Source organism: Schistocerca nitens, chromosome 2 (genome assembly GCF_023898315.1).
Source record: "Schistocerca nitens isolate TAMUIC-IGC-003100 chromosome 2, iqSchNite1.1, whole genome shotgun sequence".
Taxonomy (NCBI): domain Eukaryota; kingdom Metazoa; phylum Arthropoda; class Insecta; order Orthoptera; family Acrididae; genus Schistocerca; species Schistocerca nitens.
The window spans coordinates 13,954,065-13,976,286 of NC_064615.1; the positions used below are offsets into that span (position 1 = coordinate 13,954,065).

The 22,222-nt window shown below is 44.5% G+C and overlaps 1 protein-coding gene across 1 annotated transcript in view; it reads right to left on the reverse strand.

Annotated features, from left to right (window-relative positions):
• Nucleotides 1-203: 203 nt before the first annotated feature.
• LOC126235678 (uncharacterized) overlaps nucleotides 204-22,222 on the reverse strand; it is a 155,408-nt gene continuing 133,389 nt past the window's right edge. Inside the window, exons 3-5 of the mRNA XM_049944406.1 lie at nucleotides 19,548-19,727; nucleotides 17,498-17,660; nucleotides 204-3,060 (exon numbers count right to left, since the gene is read on the reverse strand). Of these exons, the coding sequence (XP_049800363.1) occupies nucleotides 2,628-3,060; nucleotides 17,498-17,660; nucleotides 19,548-19,727 (776 nt within the window). The 3' untranslated portion in view covers nucleotides 204-2,627. The remainder of the gene's footprint in view (nucleotides 3,061-17,497; nucleotides 17,661-19,547; nucleotides 19,728-22,222) is intronic.

A 22,222-nucleotide genomic window follows, 5' to 3' on the forward strand; every position in this document is an offset into this window, starting at 1 on the left:
GAAAAAAAATGATACTAAGAAAAAAACATTTTTACGATAACTTCCCAATACAGGGCAGCCTATGCACAACCAGTACGAAATACACACTCAAAATTGTACACTCTATGGTGACTAAAAGAAACGGGCAAATACTGAAGAGAAACAAGGAAACGTTATGTTAAAAGAACAACTTAAACTTTTTTGCATAAATATTTAATGGACTCTTAAAATTCAGGTAGAGTTCAATCACATTTCTTTATGCACAATGAATGACTCATATACATTGTATATGGAATTCTTTCTTTGATAAGCATGATCTATTTATAATATTTTACAGTATATACAAATTAACATCTATAGCACAAAATACTTCAGTAAAGGCTTTGTCATTTATCAGAATATGTATATACATTTATAGGTGTGAAAGCACCATGTGCTGTAAGCACCATACTTTTACATTGAGAAGCAATCTAGAGCCAGCGAACTTCTGTCTCTCTCCCCAATAAGTCACTGTCAATCAATGTAGACTTTCATACACAATGTTATTTGAAATTACAAAATGTACAACACGTAAGTCAATAGTGGAAATGTCTTAATAGGTACAGAGTATAACTGGAAAAATTCAGCTTCACTGTCGACTAAACAGCTAACAGAGAACATTTTAACACAGCAGGCCATATCATTATATTCTTTTCTATTAGCCAATAGAGCTGAAGGACAGATATCAGTACACAACACTGACTTCTAACTAGTGTACAGAAATTATAGTGCCAATTCCAAATTATAATTGCAGGGTCACATGCAAAAGTAAAACTTTGTTACTGGCTTGAGGTATTTTTCAGTCATGAATGCTTAAATCTTTAACATGAAGTAGCCTTTGGATGTATTTTCTGTAACTATTACTCTCCAAACCACTTACTTTCGTCATGTATGTGTCCCATCATGCTCTCCTTCTCGTTCTGCTACTACACACAACCATGAGCTACATTTCTCATCCCAGCAGTCTGGTGCTTTACGCTCATACAACATAATTTTGAGCAAATGTAACCACTTTTCTCAGGAAATACGCAAAAATTAGAAAGAAGTCGCCTAAATCACTTATATGCACAGTAGTACAATTATACAAGAAACAAAAATATGAAACTTTCGAGAACCAAATTTCATTAGTAGTGCAATATGTCATTTAAAGCTGTGACTCAAGTACAAACAAGTCATTCTTACATTTTTTGGTAGTATAGTAGTAGTTAAAAGTCTAATGTTTGCTTCAAGCATAAGGCACTCTCTGTGGCTACGTTGGCTGTCAGAGCCACTATTTAATATCAAATACTGTATTAGAACTACCGGAATTAATTCTGGAACTGATTTAGATAAGAGGAAGACAGTATCACAAAAATAAAGTTTCAATCTGTTACATGATGTGAAAGATCTACAGTTGTTTCCTAAAGTCTTTTAACCATAGTCAAATTATCAACATGGAGAGATTTATAGACAGTGATGTAGCACATACAGTATTTCAAATGCAAGTATCCATGTCGTGAAACTGCCATGCCTTTCAGTCTGCTACAGAATGCTGTATCTCTAACATATTGTTATATGTTAGAGATACAGCATTCTGTATTTCCAAAAAGTGAACGAAGGTAAATTTTTGTGTGCTTTATAAATGAAAACACTGTAATGATCAAGTCATGAATAGCCAAAAATGATACTTCTTTGCAGAAGGCAAATCTCTTATTACAGTGAGTAGCTGTGAACTACACACATCTTTCTTGATATCTATCTGTTCTGCAGTATTTAGCCTACTGTGCAATATTCCATTAAATCAAAGGCTTTTGGTATTCAGTAGTTCATTCCGGGATTTTAACTCGGTAATTAATTGAGTTTCAAACATTTTTAGAGAACAGAGAGAGTACAGGCGGTAATTTTCGGTCCTGAAAGTCTCATGCAATAATCGGTATCACATTACCTGTAAAATGCGAGTGGTAATCGCCAGTTTCACTGATATGGTTGCCAGTTACAATTGGACTAACCTGCGATGTAATCAGTACACTAGACTAGCAACAGTACCCAGCTTTATGCCTCTTGAGAACCGAAACGGAACAGAAATGACAAAACAGTCTCTATACAATAGGAAAAATAATACGGCTGACGAATACCTAAATATTGTAGTATAGCCGTTAACTGTAATAGGAATTTCAACTTATCTCTTGTAGGAGTCAGTAAATACAAAATATTTCTGTGCAAAATGCATTACTTTGAAAATTACTGACCCATAAAGATGCTTTTATTCAACGTAATTTAAGAGGTTACTCAGTAAACTTGTTTCATTTATTTCTCTTTTATTTTTATATAATTGTTATAAAGAGATTGAGGGTTGATGACTTTAAACGATGCATGCAGAAGCAGATGGAGTGACTTTAGAGTTTTATCGTAGCACAATCAAATTTCGTTATGAGCTCAGTACCCATCAACTCTTTCTGTCAGCTTCCAGCAATGTGCCTCTTCCTTATTTTTGGTCCGTTAGTGAAGTCACTTGTATACATTGGAACAGATAGATCAGTAACGAGTGTGTACGAGACGATCAGTCGCAACTGTCTGCACATCCCAGTAGAGTGGCCGCAGGCGCTGCCACGCTCGGTCGGGCCGGGCCATCAGAGGTGCGCCAGTATCTCCATCTCGGTGTTGATGCCGCTGCCGCCGCTGTGCCCGCCCTGGCCGGGAGGCGAGGAGCCCGTGACGATGGGGGTGGAGCCGGACACGGTGACGATGACGGGGCTGTCGTCCGTCTGCACGATGGTGACCAGGTTGGCGAGGTCCTTGCCGCCGGGCGCCGCCGGGTCCAGCACGAAGCGCAGCTTCCCGCTGTCCGCGGACTCGCTGAGCGACAGCGAGGGGTCTCGAGAGTGGTCGACGAGCCCCAGGGCGCCGCCCCCGCCGCCCACCAGGCTGCCGCCTCCTCCCCCACCGCCCCCGCCGCCGCCGGGGTCGAGGGTCGGCCGGGTGGAGCTGGTACGCGACCTGTAGCTCGGCGGCCGCGAGTAGTCGGCCGCAGACGCCGCCTCCCGCCGCAGTCCTAGAGGCGCCCTGTGCCGACACAAGAGAACACTTACAGAATGTCTAACGGAGCAAAAAGTGAAGCTGCGAATCTCATATTACACTACTGGCCACTAAAATTGCTACACCAAGAATAAATGCAGATGATAAACGCGTATTCATTGGACAAATATATTATACTAGAATTGACATGTGATTACATTTTCACGCAATTTGGGTGCATAGAACCTGAGAAATCAGTACCCAGAACAACCACCTCTGGCCGTAATAACGGCCTTGATACGCCTGGAGATTGAGTCAAACAGAGCTTGAATGGCGTGTACAGGTACAGCTGGCCATGCAACTTCAACACGATACAATTCATCAAGAGTAGTGACTGGCGTATTATGACGAGCGACTTGCTCGGCCACCATTAACAGACGTTTTCAACTGGTGAGAGATCTGGATAATGTGCTGGCCAGGGCAGCAGTCGAACATTTTCTGTATCCAGAAAGGCCCGTACAGGACCTACAACATGCGGTCGTGCATTATCCTGCTGAAATATAGGGTTTCGCAGGGATCCAATGAAGGGTAGAGCCACGGGTCGTAACATATCTGAAATGTAACGTCCACTGTTCAAAGTGCCGTCAATGCGAACAAGAGGTGACCGAGACGTGTAACCAATGGCACCCCGTGCTATCACGCCGGGTGATGCGACAGTATGGCGATGACGAATACACGCTTCCAATGTGCGTTCACCTCTATGACGCCAAACACGGATGCGACTATCGTGATGCTATAAACAGAACATGGATTCATCGGAAAAAATGACGTTCTGCCATTCGTCCACCCAGGTTCGTCGTTGAGTACACCATCGCAGGGGCTCCTGTCTGTGATGCAGCGTCAAGGGTAACCGCAGCCATGGTCTCCGAGCTGACAGTCCATGCTACTGCAAACGTCGTCGAACTGTTCGTCGTGCAGATGGTTGTTGTCTTGCAAACGTTCCCATCTGTTGACTCTGGGATCGAGTCGTGGCTGCACGATCCATTACAGCCATGCGGAAAAGATGCCTGTCATCTCGACTGCTAGTGATACGAGGCCGTTGGGATCCAACATGGCGTTCCTTATTACCCTCCTGAACCCACCGATTGCATATTCTGCTAACAGTCATTGGATCTCGACCAATGCGAGCAGCAGTGTCACGATACGATAAACCGCAATCGCCATATGCTACAATCCGACTTTTATCAAAGCAGGAAATGTGATGGTACGCATTTCTCCTCCTTACAAGAGGCATCACAACAACGTTTCACCAGACAACGCCGGTCAACTGCTGTCTGTATGAGAAATCGGTTGGAAACTTTCCTCATGTCAGCTCGTTGTAGGTGTCGCCACCGGCGCCAACCTTGTGTGAATGCTCTGAAAAGCTAATCATTTGCATATCACAGCATCTTCTTCCTGTCGGTTAAATTTCGCGTCTGTAGCACGTCACCTTCGTGGTGTAGCAATTTTAATGTGCCAGTAGTGTATTTCCAGAACATTTTAAGTACATTCTATGTGTAGTGAGTCGATGTACATCCATCCACATCCTCCTATTACAATGAGGTGACAAATGTCATGGGATAGCCCGATGCACCTATACAAATGGTGGTGTCGTACACAAGTTGTGAAAGGGTAGTGGATTGGCGGATCTGTCATTTGCACTCAGCTGATTCATGTGAAAACGTTTCCGATACGATGATGGCCGCACGACATGAACTAACAGACTTCTCAGAATGGCAGTTGGACCTAGACATGCGGGACAGTCTGTTTTGGATATCGTTAGGCAATAAAATATTCCACCATCCGCACTCTCAAGAGAATAGAAAATTCTCTAGTAGGTGTAGATGTAGGAAGTATGCAGCAGACCTCAGCAGTTACGGTGGCTAGGACAGTTGCAAAGTCGAAGAGAAAGAAGAAGGTTCTGCTGTTAGGTAGTTCTCATGGCAGAGGTGTAGGCCAGCAGTTGCAGGAAGTGTTGGGGAGTGAGTACCATGTCACCAGCACTTTGAAGCCTAATGCAGGATTGGCTCAGGTGACTGTTAACTTAGGGTGGTTATGTAGGGATTTTACTAAAGAGGATCAGGTAGTGATTGTGGGTGGGGCTGGTAATAGTATTGATAGGGATGGGGAGTATGACATAGATGGTGACCTGGAAAAGATAGCCACTCAGACTGGCAACACGAATGTGCATTTCGTGGAACTGTTTCAGCGTCACGATCGGCCTCATCTTAATACAGCCGTCAGGCGTAATAACATGAGACTTGAGGGTGCGCTGATGACATACGGCATGGGTCACATTTCAGTGGTGTCGGTGGAGTCTATCAGCAGGACGGGTTTCACTAGACATGGCCTGCACCTCAACAGGTATGGGAAGGGGAGGTTGGCAAAGCTTATAGGTGACAGCATAGGTGGGGTTGGTGGGATCACTCATGGGAAAATTCCTGCAGTAGTGGGTGTTAGAGCTGCACCTTTTTTAGATTGAAGTCAGCTGATAGGTATTCCTGCTTAAGGGAAGTCTCTCTAACAAAGGAACCACTTTCGACAAAGATTAGGTATCCGAGTATTTCATCAAAATATACAGGGTATTAGAGATAAAGTTCGTGACCTGCTAATAGATGTAGACTCTGAAATTATTGGTATATCTGAACACTTCTTAAATAAGGAGATAATTCAGAGGCTTCCTTTACCAGGATACAGGTTGGCTGGCAGCTTTTCTAGGAGCTCTTTGCGGTGTGGGGGAGTAGCCATGTATGTGAAAAACGGCATCCCATTTGAGTCAATTGATGTTTCAAAGTACTGCACTGAAAAGGTGTTTGAATGTTGTGCAGGTGTGGTTAAATTTCGTGGAGTTAAACTTCTAACTTTTGTTATTTATAGATCCCCAGACTCCGATTTCACAACATTTTTGCTAAAGGTAGAGGAGGTTCTTGGTTCACTTTATAGGAAATACAAAAAGTTAGTTATATGTGGTGATTTCAATATTAATTGTATAAGTGATTGTGCAAGGAAAAGGATGCTGGTACACCTCCTTAATTCATATAATCTTATGCAAACCGTATTCTTTCCAACGAGAGTGCAAGGGAACAGTAGAACAACGATAGACAACATATTTGTTCATTCCTCATTACTAGAAGGGCATTCTGTTAGCAAAAAGGTGAATGGCCTTTCAGATCATGATGCACAAATTTTAACTCTAAAAGATTTTTGTGCTGCAACACATGTTAAATATAAAACTTCCTGGCAGATTAAAACTGTGTACCGGACCGAGACTCGAACTCGGGACCTTTGCCTTTCGCGAGCAAGTGCTCTACCAACTGAGCTACCCAAGCGCGACTCACGCCCCGTCCTCACAGCTTTAATTCTGCCAGTATCTCGTCTCCTACCTTCCAAATCTCATTCTGGATGTTAAATATAGCTATCAACATTTTAGGAAAGCTGATCCAGTTGCTATAGAGACCTTTGTAAACCTTATCAAGGAACAAGAGTGGCAAGATGTTTATAGTGCTGATACAGTAGATGATGAATATAATGCTTTCCACAAGACTTTTCTCGTGCTCTTTGAAAGTTTCGTTCCGTTAGAACGTTCAAAACAGGGTACTAGCACAAACAGGCAGCCTGGGTGGCTGACTAGAGGGATAAGAATATCTTGTAGAACAAAGTGGCAATTATATCAAACCGTTAAAAACAATCAAAATCTAAATGCAGCAGCCTATTACAAACAGTATTGTAAGGTACTTAAACTGTTATTAGGAAGGCAAAAAGTATTGGTATGCAGATAGAATAGCTAAGTCTCACGATAAAATTAAAACCATATGGTCAGTCGTAAAGGAAGTGGCTGGTCTGCAGAGGCAGGTCGAGGATATAGAAGCAGTGCGTAGTGGGAATGTCCGTGTTACTGATAAGTCGCATGTATGTACAGTATTTAATAATCACTTTCTGAATATAGCAGGTGAACTAAATAGAAACCCAGTCCCAACAGGGAATCATATAGCGCTCTTAGAAAAAAGTGTTCCGAGACTGTTACCTGAAATGCACCTCCATGATACTGACAAGAGGGAGATTGAGTTAATAATTAAATCAACTAAAGACCAAGAACTCTCATGGATATAACGGGGTATCTAGCAGAATACTGAAGTATTGTTCTATGTATGTTAGCCCAGTACTTAGCCATATCTGTAACTTTTGCTTTAGGAGTGGTCGATTTACTGACCGATTAAAGTACTCGGTAGTGAAGCCACTTTATAAAAAGGGAGACAGGAATAATGTTGACAATTTTAGACCTATTTCTATGCCATTGGTGTTTGCTAAAGTTATCAAGAAGGCTGTATATACAAGATTACTGGGGCATTTAAATTCACATAATTTGCAGTCAAATGTACAGTTTGGTTTTAGAAATGGTTTAACAACTGAAAATGCTATATTCGCTTTTCTTTGTGAGGTTTTGGACGGATTAAGCAAAAGGTTGCGAATGCTAGGTGTTTTCTTTGATTTAGCGAAGACTTTTGACTGTGTTGACCACAAAATATTACCACAGAAGTTGGACCATTATGGAGTAAGGGGATTAGCTTACAATTGGTTCGCCTCTTACTTTAAGAACAGAAAGCAGAAGCTAATTCTCCGCAATATTGAGAGTGGTAGTGATGTTCAGTCCCAATGGGGCACTGTTAAGTGGGGCGTTCCCCAAGGGTCGGTGCTGGGGCCACTGCTGTTTCTTATTTATATAAATGATATGCCTTCTAGTATTACAGGTGATTCAAAAATATTTCTGCTTGCTGATGACACCAGCTTGGTAGTGAAGAATCTTGTGTGTAATACTGAAACAGTATCAAATAATGTAGTTCATGAAATAAGTTCGTGGCTTGTGGAAAATAATGTGATGGCAAATCACAGTAAGACTCAGTTTTTACAGTTTCTAACTCACAATTCAACAAGAACCGATATTTTGACCAGACAGAATGGGCATATTATAAGCGAGACGGAACAGTTCAAGTTCCTTGGCGTTCGGATACATAGTAAGCTGTTGTGGAAAGCCCATGTTCAGGATCTTGTTCAGAAACTAAATGCTGCTTTATTTACCATTAGAACAGTATCTGAAATAAGTGGCAGTTCAAGACGAAAAGTAGTCTGCTTCGCATATTTTCATACGCTTATGTCGTATGGTATTATTTTTTGGGGTAATTCTTCTGATTCAAAAAGGGTATTTTTGGCTAAAAACGGGCTGTTCGAGCTGTATGTGGTGTAAGTTCGAGAACCTCTTGTAGACCCCTATTCAATAGTCTGGGAATTCTGACATTGCCCTCACAGTATATATTTTCTTTAATGTCGTTTGTTGTTAGCAATATTAACTTATTCCCCAGAGTTAGCAGCTTGCACTCCGTTAATACTAGGCAGAAATCAAATCTGCATGTGGAATGCACTTCTTTGACTCTTGTGCAGAAAGGAGTGCAGTATTCTGCTGCATCCATTTTCAATAAGCTACCGCAAGAACTCAAAAATCTTAGTAGTAGCCCAAACACTTTTAAGTCCAAACTGAAGAGTTTCCTCGTGGCTCACTCCTTCTATTCTATCGAGGAGCCCCTGGAAGAGCTGAAAAATTAAGCAAGTTCCAGTGTTACATTGTTGATTTTCTTTATTTAAACTTACGACTTGTCGCCTGAATATGTTTCTTATATTTCATTTTATCTGTTTCTACTATCGTGTTATAATTTCATGTATTGACTCGTTCCATGACCATGGAGACATCTCCTCAATTTGGTCCCACGGAACAGTAAATAAAAAACAAAAAAAGGCATTACCTCTGACCATAGAGAATGCTGTGGCCGACGAGCCTCACGTAAAGATGGAGAGCGGCAACATTCGGATACAGTTGTTAGTGCTGACAGACATGCAACATTGCCTGAAATAACCACCGAAATAAATGTGGGCGGTACGATGAAGGTATCCATTAGAACAGTGCTGAGAAATTGCAGGTGATTATGGTGTGGGCTGCGTTTACAGGAAACGGGCTGTGTCACCTGCCCACAATTCTTCCGGTTGGTTTGGAGAACATTCCTGTTACCTCGACGGAAACTTTGGCTATTCAGTTCGCCCGACCCGAATCCCACCGAACATTTATGGGACATCATCGGGCGTCAGTTCGTGCACAAAATCCTCCACCGGCAACACTTTCGTAATTCTGTACGGCTATAGGGGCAATACGGTTCAATATTTCTGCAGGTGACTTAACAACGACTTGTTGAGTCTATGTCACGTCGAGTTGCTGCACCACGCCCACTAAAAGAAGGTCCGACACGGTACTGGGAGGTATTCCATGAACTTTGTCACATCATTGTAGTTCCGGAACATTTTATGAACATGTTTCAATGCGCAACCATTCACAGGAAACCCCTGCAGTAGGGACTGATCTGACTGCAAAATAACTCCACAACCCTTAAGTCGTCCTCACACGAGCCAAGAAAGCGTTCGTGAACGAAAAGCTCGTCCAGATTTATGACGTCACTGTGTGAAATTGCGCGCTCCACAGCAGTCCGTAGCGTGACAAATCCGTTTTTTTCTTCGTACGCCGTCCGTTGTGGCCAAGCAGTTCTAGGCACTTCAGTGTGGAACCGCACTGCTGCTACGGTCGCAGGTTAGAATCCTGCCTCGGGCATGGATGTGTGTGATGTCCTTAGGTTAGTTAGATTTAAGTAGTTCTAAGTCTAGGGGACTCATGACCTCAGATGTTAAGTCACATAGTGCTTAGAGCCATTTGAACTATTTTTGATTTTTCTTCGCAGAGAGGAACGTGGCCCGTGAGATGCAAGTACGCGTTCTACGTTCACGTTCGATTGCGTTGGTTTGGATGAAGTTCGCATTTGGTTGGTTTTATATTATAACTTACTTACTATGACGTATTCTGTTGCAAGTCACGAGCACGACAAGAAACTCTCGAAAATGCGTCGTTATTGGTACGATTTGTTGTAATTAAATGACAGGAAACGTCATACTGGTACTCAAAAAATTTTCGTATTGTAACTTCTCTGTCGAGAAAGTATGTCGTTTGAAGGAAACGGGACGTTAAAGATTTATCAGAAACGCGTCATTCCTGATACAACTTATTAGAATTGAATTTCTGTTAGTAGCAGCAATTAAAGCCTTCGTAACATCGTTAACACAAGACACGGCAATACGTTACACAGGTACAGCGTACTGTCGTGGACTTCAGGAGCGAGGCGGTAGTAGCGTTGTTGGCTTGCGTCCTTGTGTATACATTTCTTTATTCGCCTTCGCGTTTTCTATTCTGGGACTTTCTTATTGATTCACGTGAGTTATGTTCTGTACTGACTGACTTCATGTATATACAGTATAAGACCGCTCTCTCTCAGACGTAAGCTTGCTATATTTTGTGAACATACCAAAGAAAATGGATTAAGTAATATGAGATTGTTTTCTACGTCTCTGCCTGATTCAATGGCAATTGAGTATTTATTTATTCACCCAAGAAGCAATATACGAAGTACACGAAATGTGACGGTAATATTGCAGCAAATGGACTTTTTTTTATCTAGAACAGCGCTTGTACTACTTCCTGTACGATATTTCGCACTTTCTTGTTTCAAATCTTGTATTTCACGTGACCTAACAACTCTGCTGCTGAACAGAAACAATGATCTAGTAAAAACTACCTCAGAGTTTTACTGAAGAGCGAGATTTCATCTCATGTGGGATACTACTGTAGATCTGTATCACACTACATGTAACGGCACTTTCACAAACTAATGTTACTGATTATACATGACATTTTCGTTTTTGCCTTGTAAAATGTTCAAGGATATTGACGTTTTTACTTATGTCTACAACAGACAGAACAATGCGACTACCGGGCGCGGTGGCGTAGTGGTTAGCACACTGGAGTTGCATTCGGGAGGACGACGGTTCAATCCCGCCTCTCGCCACCCTGATTTTGGTTTTCCGTGATTTCCCTAAACCGCTCCAGGCAAATGCCGGGATGGTTCCTTTGAAAGGGCACGGTCGGCTTCCTTCCCCGTCCTTCCCTAGACAGATGATCTCGCAGTTTGATCTTCTCCCCAAATCAATCCAATCCAATACAATGTGACTAGCATTTGCGTGTTCTACACTCCTGGAAATTGAAATAAGAACACCGTGAATTCATTGTCCCAGGAAGGGGAAACTTTATTGACACATTCCTGGGGTCAGATACATCACATGATCACACTGACAGAACCACAGGCACATAGACACAGGCAACAGAGCATGCACAATGTCGGCACTAGTACAGTGTATATCCACCTTTCGCAGCAATGCAGGCTGCTATTCTCCCATGGAGACGATCGTAGAGATGCTGGATGTAGTCCTGTGGAACGGCTTGCCATGCCATTTCCACCTGGCGCCTCAGTTGGACCAGCGTTCGTGCTGGACGTGCAGACCGCGTGAGACGACGCTTCATCCAGTCCCAAACATGCTCAATGGGGGACAGATCCGGAGATCTTGCTGGCCAGGGTAGTTGACTTACACCTTCTAGAGCACGTTGGGTGGCACGGGATACATACGGACGTGCATTGTCCTGTTGGAACAGCAAGTTCCCTTGCCGGTCTAGGAATGGTAGAACGATGGGTTCGATGACGGTTTGGATGTACCGTGCACTATTCAGTGTCCCCTCGACGATCACCAGTGGTGTACGGCCAGTGTAGGAGATCGCTCCCCACACCATGATGCCGGGTGTTGGCCCTGTGTGCCTCGGTCGTATGCAGTCCTGATTGTGGCGCTCACTTGCACGGCGCCAAACACGCATACGACCATCATTGGCACCAAGGCAGAAGCGACTCTCATCGCTGAAGACGACACGTCTCCATTCGTCCCTCCATTCACGCCTGTCGCGACACCACTGGAGGCGGGCTGCACGATGTTGGGGCGTGAGCGGAAGACGGCCTAACGGTGTGCGGGACCGTAGCCCAGCTTCATGGAGACGGTTGCGAATGGTCCTCGCCGATACCCCAGGAGCAACAGTGTCCCTAATTTGCTGGGAAGTGGCGGTGCGGTCCCCTACGGCACTGCGTACGATCCTACGGTCTTGGCGTGCATCCGTGCGTCGCTGCGGTCCGGTCCCAGGTCGACGGGCACGTGCACCTTCCGCCGACCACTGGCGACAACATCGATGTACTGTGGAGACCTCACGCCCCACGTGTTGAGCAATTCGGCGGTACGTCCACCCGGCCTCCCGCATGCCCACTATACGCCCTCGCTCAAAGTCCGTCAACTGCACATACGGTTCACGTCCACGCTGTCGCGGCATGCTACCAGTGTTAAAGACTGCGATGGAGCTCCGTATGCCACGGCAAACTGGCTGACACTGACGGCGGCGGTGCACAAATGCTGCGCAGCTAGCGCCATTCGACGGCTAACACCGCGGTTCCTGGTGTGTCCGCTGTGCCGTGCGTGTGATCATTGCTTGTACAGCCCTCTCGCAGTGTCCGGATCAAGTATGGTGGGTCTGACACACCGGTGTCAATGTGTTCTTTTTTCCATTTCCAGGAGTGTAATTGAGCTAACGCAAGAATTTTACACGAGTTCATCTTCGTAAACAAACTGAGTGTTTTGCAAGGCAGATACGGACGACATCTGCCGATGGAGAGCGCTGCAGTCGCAAATCATGCTAAGGAAGACATTCTGTATGATGCAGCATTTCGTTTCTATCCGTGGACGAACAGTGAAGTAAACGATATAAACAACCTCTAACGTGCGTTTAGTGAGATTATTACAAAGTACATTGGTTGGAGAAAATATGGAAACAACGCCAGAAACACAAGCTTGAACATAAACGCAGATGCTAGCCCAGCCTTCACGTTGCGCTGTTCTAATTGACCACATGAGTGCGTTACGTCGAAGCTTGAGAACGTAATAATGGGCAAATTGCTTTTTCTCGTAGAACGAATGCTTCAGTAACCAAAGTAGCCAGAGGGTTTAGTGTTTCAAGAGGCACCACATCAAAGATTTTTACCACTTACAGCTAAGCTTATTATGTTCGAGTATAATGACTTTTCTGGAGACTAGAAATCTACTCTGTAGGACTCCGCATGGGTTTCGATCGTGTGAAAGTCAGCTCACGCTATTCGTCCACGGGTTCCCAGGTAGATGCCGTGTTTCTTGACTTCCGCAAGGCGTTCGATACAGTTCCCCACAGTCGTTTAATGAACAAAGTAAGAGCATATGGACTATCAGACCAATTGTGTGATTGCATTGAACAGTTCCTAGATAACAGAACGCAGCATGTCATTCTCAATGGAGAGAAGTCTTCCGAAGTAAGAGTGATTTCAGGTGTGCCGCAGCGGAGTGTCGTAGTACCGTTGCTGTTCACAATATACATAAATGACCTTGTGGATAACATTGGAAGTTCACTGAGGCTTTTTGCGGATGATGCTGTGGTATATCGAGAGGTTGTAACAACGGAAAATTGTACTGAAATGCAGGAGGATCTGCAACGAATAGACGCATGGTGCAGGGAATGGTAATTGAATCTCAATGTAGACAAGTGTAATGTGCTGCGAATACATAGAAAGATAGATCCCTTATCATTTAGCTACAATATAGCAAGTCAGCAACTGGAAGCAGTTAATTCCATAAATTATCTGGGAGTACGCATTAGGAGTGATTTAAAATGGAATGATCATATAAAGTAGGTAATCGGTAAAGCAGATGCCAGACTGAGATTCACTGGAAGAATCCTAAGGAAATGCAATCCGAAAACAAAGGAAGTAGGTTACAGTACACTTGTTCGCCCACTGCTTGAATATTGCTCACCACTGTGGGGTCCGTGTCAGATACGGTTGATAGAAGAGATAGAGAAGATCCAACGGAGAACAGCGCGCTTCGTTACAGGATCATTTAGTAATCGTGAAAGCGTTACGGAGGTGATAGATAAACTCCAGTGGAAGGCTCTGCAAGAGGGACGCTCAGTAGCTCAGTACGGGCTTTTGTTGAAGTTTCGAGAACTTACCTTCCCCGAGGAGTCAAGCAGTATGTTGCTCCCTCCTACGTATATCTCGCGAAGACACCATGAGGATAAAATCAGATAGATTAGAGCCCACAAAGAGGCATACTGACAATCTTTCTTTCCACGAACAATACGAGACTGGAATAGAAGGGAGAAGCGATAGAGGTACTCAAGGTACCCTCCGCCACACACCGTCAGGTGGCTTGCGGAGTATGGATGTAGATGTAGATGTAAGGTACAGCGCGGACGAAACTGCGTGTTGGGTGACCGTGACAATCAGTGAACTGGATTGTGAAGAATACTAAGAGGATGAGAGCCGCAAACGTCACTACAAAACTGAATGTAGCTCGTGAAGGCTATCAGCACTAAAACTACGCATAGGGAGCACCATAAGCAGGTAACTGGAGAGCGAGCTGGAATTCTGAAACCACTCATCAGCGATGTAAATGTCCTTAACAGGAAAATCTGGTGGCGAAGCCATAAAATGTGGATTTTGTACTGAAAGAAGAGAGTCATTTCGTCGGATGTGTCTTGTTTCGAACTGTTTCCTACTTCTGGCTGAGCTCACATCCCAAAAGCGGAACACTGCTGCGGCTCGGTGGTGGTTTGGGGAACTATTACTGCGGTATTCCATGGGTCCCTTAGTTACCCTCGAAGGTCACATTAGAACCAAACTTTATGTGACCATTTTAGCTCTTTAGATCCATTCCATGGTACAATGTTTGTTCCCCAATGGTGATGCTACATTCCAAGACGACAGGGCCCGAGTTCACACTCTCATATCATCGAGGATTGATGTTTTGAGCACGAGGATAAATTACTAACTTACAAACTGAGGCAATCAGAAGTCAATTTAAACGCACATGAGCTCAAAACAGTTTGAACAAGAATCAATAAAGCTTTTTACAGTTGCGCTCGCCATAAGGCTAGCATATTATAATATAAAATTACGAAGACTTCATTTAACAGAAGTAACAAATATTTGATATTTTGATTTGTCTAAAATAAAACTCTAATTTGCCTCGGTTACCCCTTCAGGTTCAGTATTTATTAGTAGAAATTTGTTCGATTCTGTAACTGATTTTTAAACGTTGGCGAATAGGAACGGGTATTTACGACGTCCTGATCAAGATTTTTAAATCAGATTTGTGTTGCTTTTTGGGGCTTCCGATGACGTCATTAATGAAAGTGAGTTGGTGGTATACAGGGTTCTCGCTTATCCCAGTAATTCACGAGGCACTAGGCACTCACACAGCGATATCCCTGTCATCTCGAGGACTTTGTCCAGATTACTTTACGGCCGTTAACAACTGCAAGTCAGTTTAGTAAAGATGTAATGTATTATTATGTCGCAAGTGCCCAATTATCTGACGAGTGAGTGGAAGGAAGCTCACAGTTTTTGCCACAAATTTAACTCTCGCTGTTAAATTGTGGTGGCAAAAATCAGTTCGCTACATTCTAAAGACTGATACTCGAGAGCAAGACGTCTAAAGAATCAATTTGTTGTGAAGCAAGTAGAAACTTTTTCCTTGAAAGAGAGTGTTATATTAGATAAATATATAATAGTCCCCATAAACCTCCCAAATGACTCATTACTTTTAAGGAAATAAAGACAGAAGTGAAAATTAGTTTCCTTCTACAGAATTTTCCCCTCTGTCGTTACTGCAGAGCTCAAAGTCAAAGTAAAAAAATTAAAAATCATAAGAGAAACGTCACAAGAAGCGAAGTCCGCAGTGTAAGCAATAATGGTCACGTACGCTCTGGGAGTTGTGCATAGGTCTTACAGCGGAGCTTACATTCGTAGCATCAATTGCTTTGTTTACTTGGTTGCATCGATATGCTAATCAATTATTATTCGCACAACGGAGTACAATGAAGTGTAGCAACAGTTTAATTACACTAAAAGTGCTATAGCTTCTGTTTCCTACTAGCAAAGACACTCGTCATGCTTCTGTTATGACCAGTTGCTAAGTGTGTCAACACACCTTGTACCGGGTGATCAAAAAGTCAGTATAGAAACTTAATAAACTACGGAATAATGTAGATAGAGAGGTAAAAATTGACGCACATGCTTGGAATGACATGGGGTTTTATTAGAACCACCCCATATTGCTAGAAGCGTGAAAGATCTCTTGCGCGCGTCGTTTGGTGATGATCGTGTGCTCAGCCGCCACTTTCGTCATGCTTGGCCTCCCAGGTCCCCAGACCTCTCAGTCCGTGCGATTATTGGCTTTGGGGTTACCTGAAGTCGCAAGTGTATCGTGATCGACCGACATCCCTAGGAATGCTGAGAGACAACTGTGGTGTCACCGCTAGACACCACACTTGCTAGGTGGTAACTTAAATCGGCCGCGGTCCTGTAGTACATGTCGGACCCGCGTGTCGCCACTGTGGGATCGCAAACCTAGCGCCACCACAAGGCAGGTCTCGAGAGACTGAGGAGACCTCAGCCCCAGTTGTACAGACAACATAGCTAGCGATTGGACGTGCTAAGCCTTGCTCTCATTTGCCGAGAGATAGACAGTAGAATAGCCCTCTGCTAAGTTAACTGGCGACCACCTAGCAAGGCGCCATTTGTATCAGTGCCTATAGCTTACTAATATTCAAGAGAGATGTATTCCAAGGACTAATTAAAAGTTAAGTAACAAGCATCTACGTACTTTTCTTCTTATTCATTTATAAGTCTCATGTTCCAGACTTCACGCCCGTCTGCGTTAGCCTTGCGTGCCCTATCGGCTACAGCATTGTGTCTAGGCTGTATGGTCTAGACACAACAACAACATCCGACGCCAATGCCTCACCATAACTCCGGACATGCTTTACAGTGCTGTTCACAGCATTATTCCTCGACTACAGCTATTGTTGAGGAATGATGGTGGAAATACTGAGCATTTCCTGTAAAGAACACCATCTTTGCTTTGTCTTACTTTGTTATGCTAATTATTGCTATTCTGATCAGATGAAGCGCCATCTGTCGAACATTTTTTGAACTTTTGTATTTTTTTTGTTTTTTTTGTTCTAATAAAACCCCATGTCATTCCAAGCATGTGTGCCAATTTTTAACTCTCTATCTACATCATTCCGTGATTTATTCTGTTTTCAAACTGATACTAACTTTTTGATCACCCTGTATTTCTGCCCTGATCACCGCGGTCATCAACTCTCAATATCACTGAGTCTTTGTAGTCTAGAGAGAAGGATGCAAGATCGTTATCATTTCCACCATCGTTACATGATCTTGCCCCTATTTTTCAGGAAAAATGGTACATGAATCCCTTGAGAACCGTAGAAGACCTGTTTTTACTCATTACGAGATGAATGGAAGCTGTTTTGAATGCCAGTGGATTTCCTAAATAGTATTATAAGTGGTAATATGTTTCAGTCGGGGTTCCCATAATTTTGCAAAGCCTGTGTACCCCCTATACCCTGCGCGGCTGCGCTGGGAAGCTGACTGACCTGAAGGTGGAGGAGACGTGCGACCGGTAGGTCGGGGGCGGCGAGACGGCGTTGTGTCCCTGCGGCTGTCGGTCGAGCAGCAGCAGGCGCAGCCGGTACTCCTGCATGGAGGCCTGGTACGAAGGCGGCGGCGGCCGATACTGGAACTCCGGGTACATCATGGCTGCAACACACACGACGGCCGCCGCGTCAGTACCGCTGTGTCGTTGGCAAGTGTTACAGCAGCGCTCTCCTTAGGTCGAGGAGCCACCAGTTCGAACAACAGGTGAGACATCAGAGGAACAAGAAGCCACAGCCTCCGTATGTCCGTAATATATCTGGGGATGCAAGGAAAAGAGTGCAGAATGCCCCAAACTATGAGGGAAAGCTGCAGCTAAAGTAGCACGTGGGCTCACGGCAGAAACCTGGTGATTTTTGTGGTGTAATGAATGACATGCGATTGTAACAAAAGTTAAGGATAAATACAGCTCACGAGCCGAGACCTAGTCGCAACAAAAATCCACAGTGGCCCAGGATGGTATTTTTTTTATAGTTATTCCAGTTAAGAACCACAATGTTACAAACCAGGTAACTGATTTAGGTCTGTGATGCCTATCATCAGACTTTTAAAAAAAGAAAGAAAAAATAAGGCAGAGAGTACTTGCCATACAGTATGCAGCTAACGAATTATGGCAGTCAGAAACCAATATACTAGTACATGAGCTCAAAACAAAGAAGATTCAATAAAGCTTAAATTGATTTAAGTAGGATATTTAAGGTTGGGGAATTGCACTGCTTAGTAGACACTGCTAGTTCTGCGAAACCTCGTCGTCCCAGGGCTGACAAATACTAATGAGTACCTACTAGAGGTTCACCTATGACATTGTAATTCTGAAACTTCCTGGCAGATTAAAACTGTGTGCCCGACCGAGACTCGAACTCGGGACCTTTGCCTTTCGCGGGCACTTGCCCGCGAAAGGCAAAGGTCCCGAGTTCGAGTCTCGGTCGGGCACACAGTTTTAATCTGCCAGGAAGTTTCATATCAGCGCACACTCCGCTGCAGAGTGAAAATCTTATTCTCGAAACATTGTAATTCTGTCAGAGACAGCAAAGGACATCGAAGAGCAGCTGAACGGAATGGACAGTGTCTTGAAAGGAGGGTATAAGATAAACATCAACAAAAGCAAAACGAGGATAATGAAATGTAGTCGAATTAAGTCGGGTGATGCTGAGGGAATTAGATTAGGAAATGAGACACTTAAAGTAGTGAAGGAGTTTTGCTATTTGGGGAGTAAAATAACTGATAGTGGACGAAGTAGAGAGGATATAAAATGTAGACTGGCAATGGCAAGGAAAGCGTTTCTGAAGAAGAGAAATTTGTTAACATCGAGTATTGATTTAAGTGTCAGGAAGTCGTTTCTGAAAGTATTTGTATGGAGTGTAGCCATGTATGGAAGTGAAACGTGGACGATAAATAGTTTGGACAAGAAGAGAATAGAAGCTTTCGAAATGTGGTGCTACAGAAGAATGCTGAAGATTAGATGGGTGGATCACATAACTAATGAGGAGGTATTGAATAGAATTGGGCAGGAGAGGAGCATGTGGCACAACTTGACTAGAAGAAGGGATAGGTTGGTAGGACATGTTCTGAGACATCGAGGGGTCACCAATTTAGTATTGGAGGGCAGTGTGCAGGGTAAAAATCGTAGAGGGAGACCAAGAGATGAATACACTAAGCAGATTCAGAAGGATGTAGGCTGCAGTAGGTACTGGGAGATGAAGAAGCTTGCACAGGATAGAGTAGCATGGAGAGCTGCATCAAACCAGTCTCAGGACTGAAGACCACAACAACAACAACCTACTAGAGTCATTGTGAAGCTTCAGCAAACATTTTGCCTCTTATGGCGCGATGTGTCATCCATAAACATTTTGTGGAAAGTCTGTGAAACACCCTCTATAGCTTGTTGGAATGACAAAAAATTCTACTCCTTCCTTCATGTGTTTACCAGCCGCTGTGTGTACTCGAGGTAGATTTGAAGAATCGTGTGCAGAGCTGGCTGCCGCCACTCACCTGCGTAGGGGTGGTGCGGCCGGCCGTAGGAGGGAGGCAGCCGCGGCACGAACCGCCTGTTGGGCTCTGCGCCCGCCGAGTCGCCGCCGCCCAGGCCCAGCATGGAGCGGCAGGAGGGCGCGTCGTGCGCAGTCAACCGCCACGCCACGCCGCTCACCGTGATCAGCACCACGCCCACGCCTGCCGGCATCAGCACGTCTCACTCTCAACTCGTCACGTGTCTGTAGCGCCACCCCATACAGCTACACAAAATGAAATCAAATATGACGTTTCTAACTCAGCGGACGTCTTCAGGACTGAATAGTTTCGAAGTCCTGAGGACGACCGCTGAAAACCAGCCGAAACTTCAACTCATTTTACTACTTTTTGCAGTATAACGCGGTCATATCCCACGCACACACCTGGAGACATTAACAATGTCATTCTTTATTGCCGTATGGGTACAGTGCTGCACCACAATATTACACAAAGTGCAATCAGAAATTACACTTCTAACCGAGCGGACGTCTACAGGACTGAACATTTACGGCGTCCTGAAGATGAACACTGAAAACCATAATGCAATATCCCACACTTACAAACGACCGCACCAAAATGTGCCACTCTCAAATCATACTGCATTAGTGCCACACCACACATTTAAAGCTCGGGAAATCAAAAATGACGTTGTTCGTAGATTTTCCCGGCGAATGAGATGCTTGAAGGTCTCTCGGGCATGTAGCCGGGTTGACTGGTCGTTGTAGAACGAATTTTCGACGGCGTAACGTGCCATCATCATCAGGTTACTCCTGTTGACTGACGTCCTAGGCCGGCGGGTTGTGTGGTATATATACCTGTCGCCTCTCCCCTCCACTGACTCCGCGTATGGACCGAGGGATGTGCAGGCCGCGGTGGTGGGGGTAGCTTGCGCTGACGAGATGACTGATGGGCGCCAGTACGCATGCCGCCTTCGGCGGGTGTGGTGCCCCGTTTCCGCTGCTCCTGCAGAACTTTTATGGCTGGATTCCACGCTTGACTGAGTTGAAACCCGCTGTCCTTCTTAATAAGGTTCTCGTGCAGCCGGATTTCAATTGCTTCCTTGTATACACAGTCCCAAAAGCGGGATGTGTTGTGGAGGACTTTTGCGTTCTCGTATTTCATACGATGATTTGTCTCGAGGCAATGTTCTGCGATTGCAGATTTTGCAGGCTGTTGGAGATCGGTGTGCCGTTTGTGTTCATTACAGCTTTCCTCGATCGTGCGAATGGTTTGCCCCACGTATGCTTTCCCACACTTGCGCGGTATGAAATAAACTCCAGTCAACCCGCCTGCATGCTCGAGAGACCTTCATGAATAATGACGTTTCTAACTCAACGGACGTCTTCAAGATCTAACATCTGCCGCATCCTGATGATGACCGCTGAAAACAATCCGAAACGTCAACTCATGCAACTACATTTTGCAGTATAACGCTGCGACATCCCACATCCAAATCTGGCAACATCGACATGTGTCACTCTTAACTCACTGTGTGCGCATAGTGCCACACCACGCAATGTCGTTTCTAATTCCGTGGACATCTGGAGGACCGAACAGTTACAACGTCCTAATAATTGACCGGTGTTTCAGATCACTCTATTGTAGAATGCGGATGATGCTGTAGTATACAGAGAAGTTGCAGCATTAGAAAATTGTAGCGAAATGCAGGAAGATCTGCAGCGTATAGGCACTTGGTGCAGGGAGTGGCAACTGACCCTTAACATAGACAAATGTAATGTACTGCGAATACATAGAAAGAAGGATCCTTTATTGTATGATTATATGATAGCGGAACAAACACTGGTAGCAGTTACTTCTGTAAAATATCTGGGAGTCTGCGTGCGGAACAATTTGAAGTGGAATGATCATATAAAATTAATTGTTGGTAAGGCGGGTACCAGGTTGAGATTCCTTGGGAGAGTCCTTACAAAATGTAGTCCATCAACAAAGGAGGTGGCTTACAAAACACTCGTTCGACCTATACTTGAGTATTGCTCATCAGTGTGGGATCCGTATCAGATCGGGTTGACGGAGGAGATAGAAAAGATCCAAAGAAGAGCAGCGCGTTTCGTCATAGGGTTATTTGGTAACCGTGATAGCGTTACGGAGATGTTTAGCAAACTCAAGTGGCAGACTCTGCAAGAGAGGCGCTCTGCATCGCGGTGTAGCTTGCTCGCCAGGTTTCGAGAGGGTGCGTTTCTGGATGAGGTATCGAATATATTGCTTCTCCCTACTTATACATCCCGAGGAGATCACGAATGAAAAATTAGAGAGATTCGAGCGCGCACGGAGGCTTTCAGACAGTCGTTCTTCCCGCGAACCATACGCGACTGGAACAGAAAAGGGAGGTAATGACAGTGGCACGTAAAGTGCCCTCCGCCACACACCGTTGGGTGGCTTGCGAAGTATAAATGTAGATGTAGATGAAGAATACTGAACGCCACTCCCCGCGATCAGTTCTTCATACACGCCTGGCGACATCACCACGCCGGCCGCTGTGGTCGAGCGGCTCTAGGCGCTTCAGTCCGGAACCACGCGGCTGATACGGTCGCGGGTTCGAATCCTGCCTCGGGCATGGATGTGTGTGATGTCCTTACGTTAGTTAGGTTTAAGTAGTTCTAACTCTAGGGGACTGATGACCTCAGATGTTAAGTCCC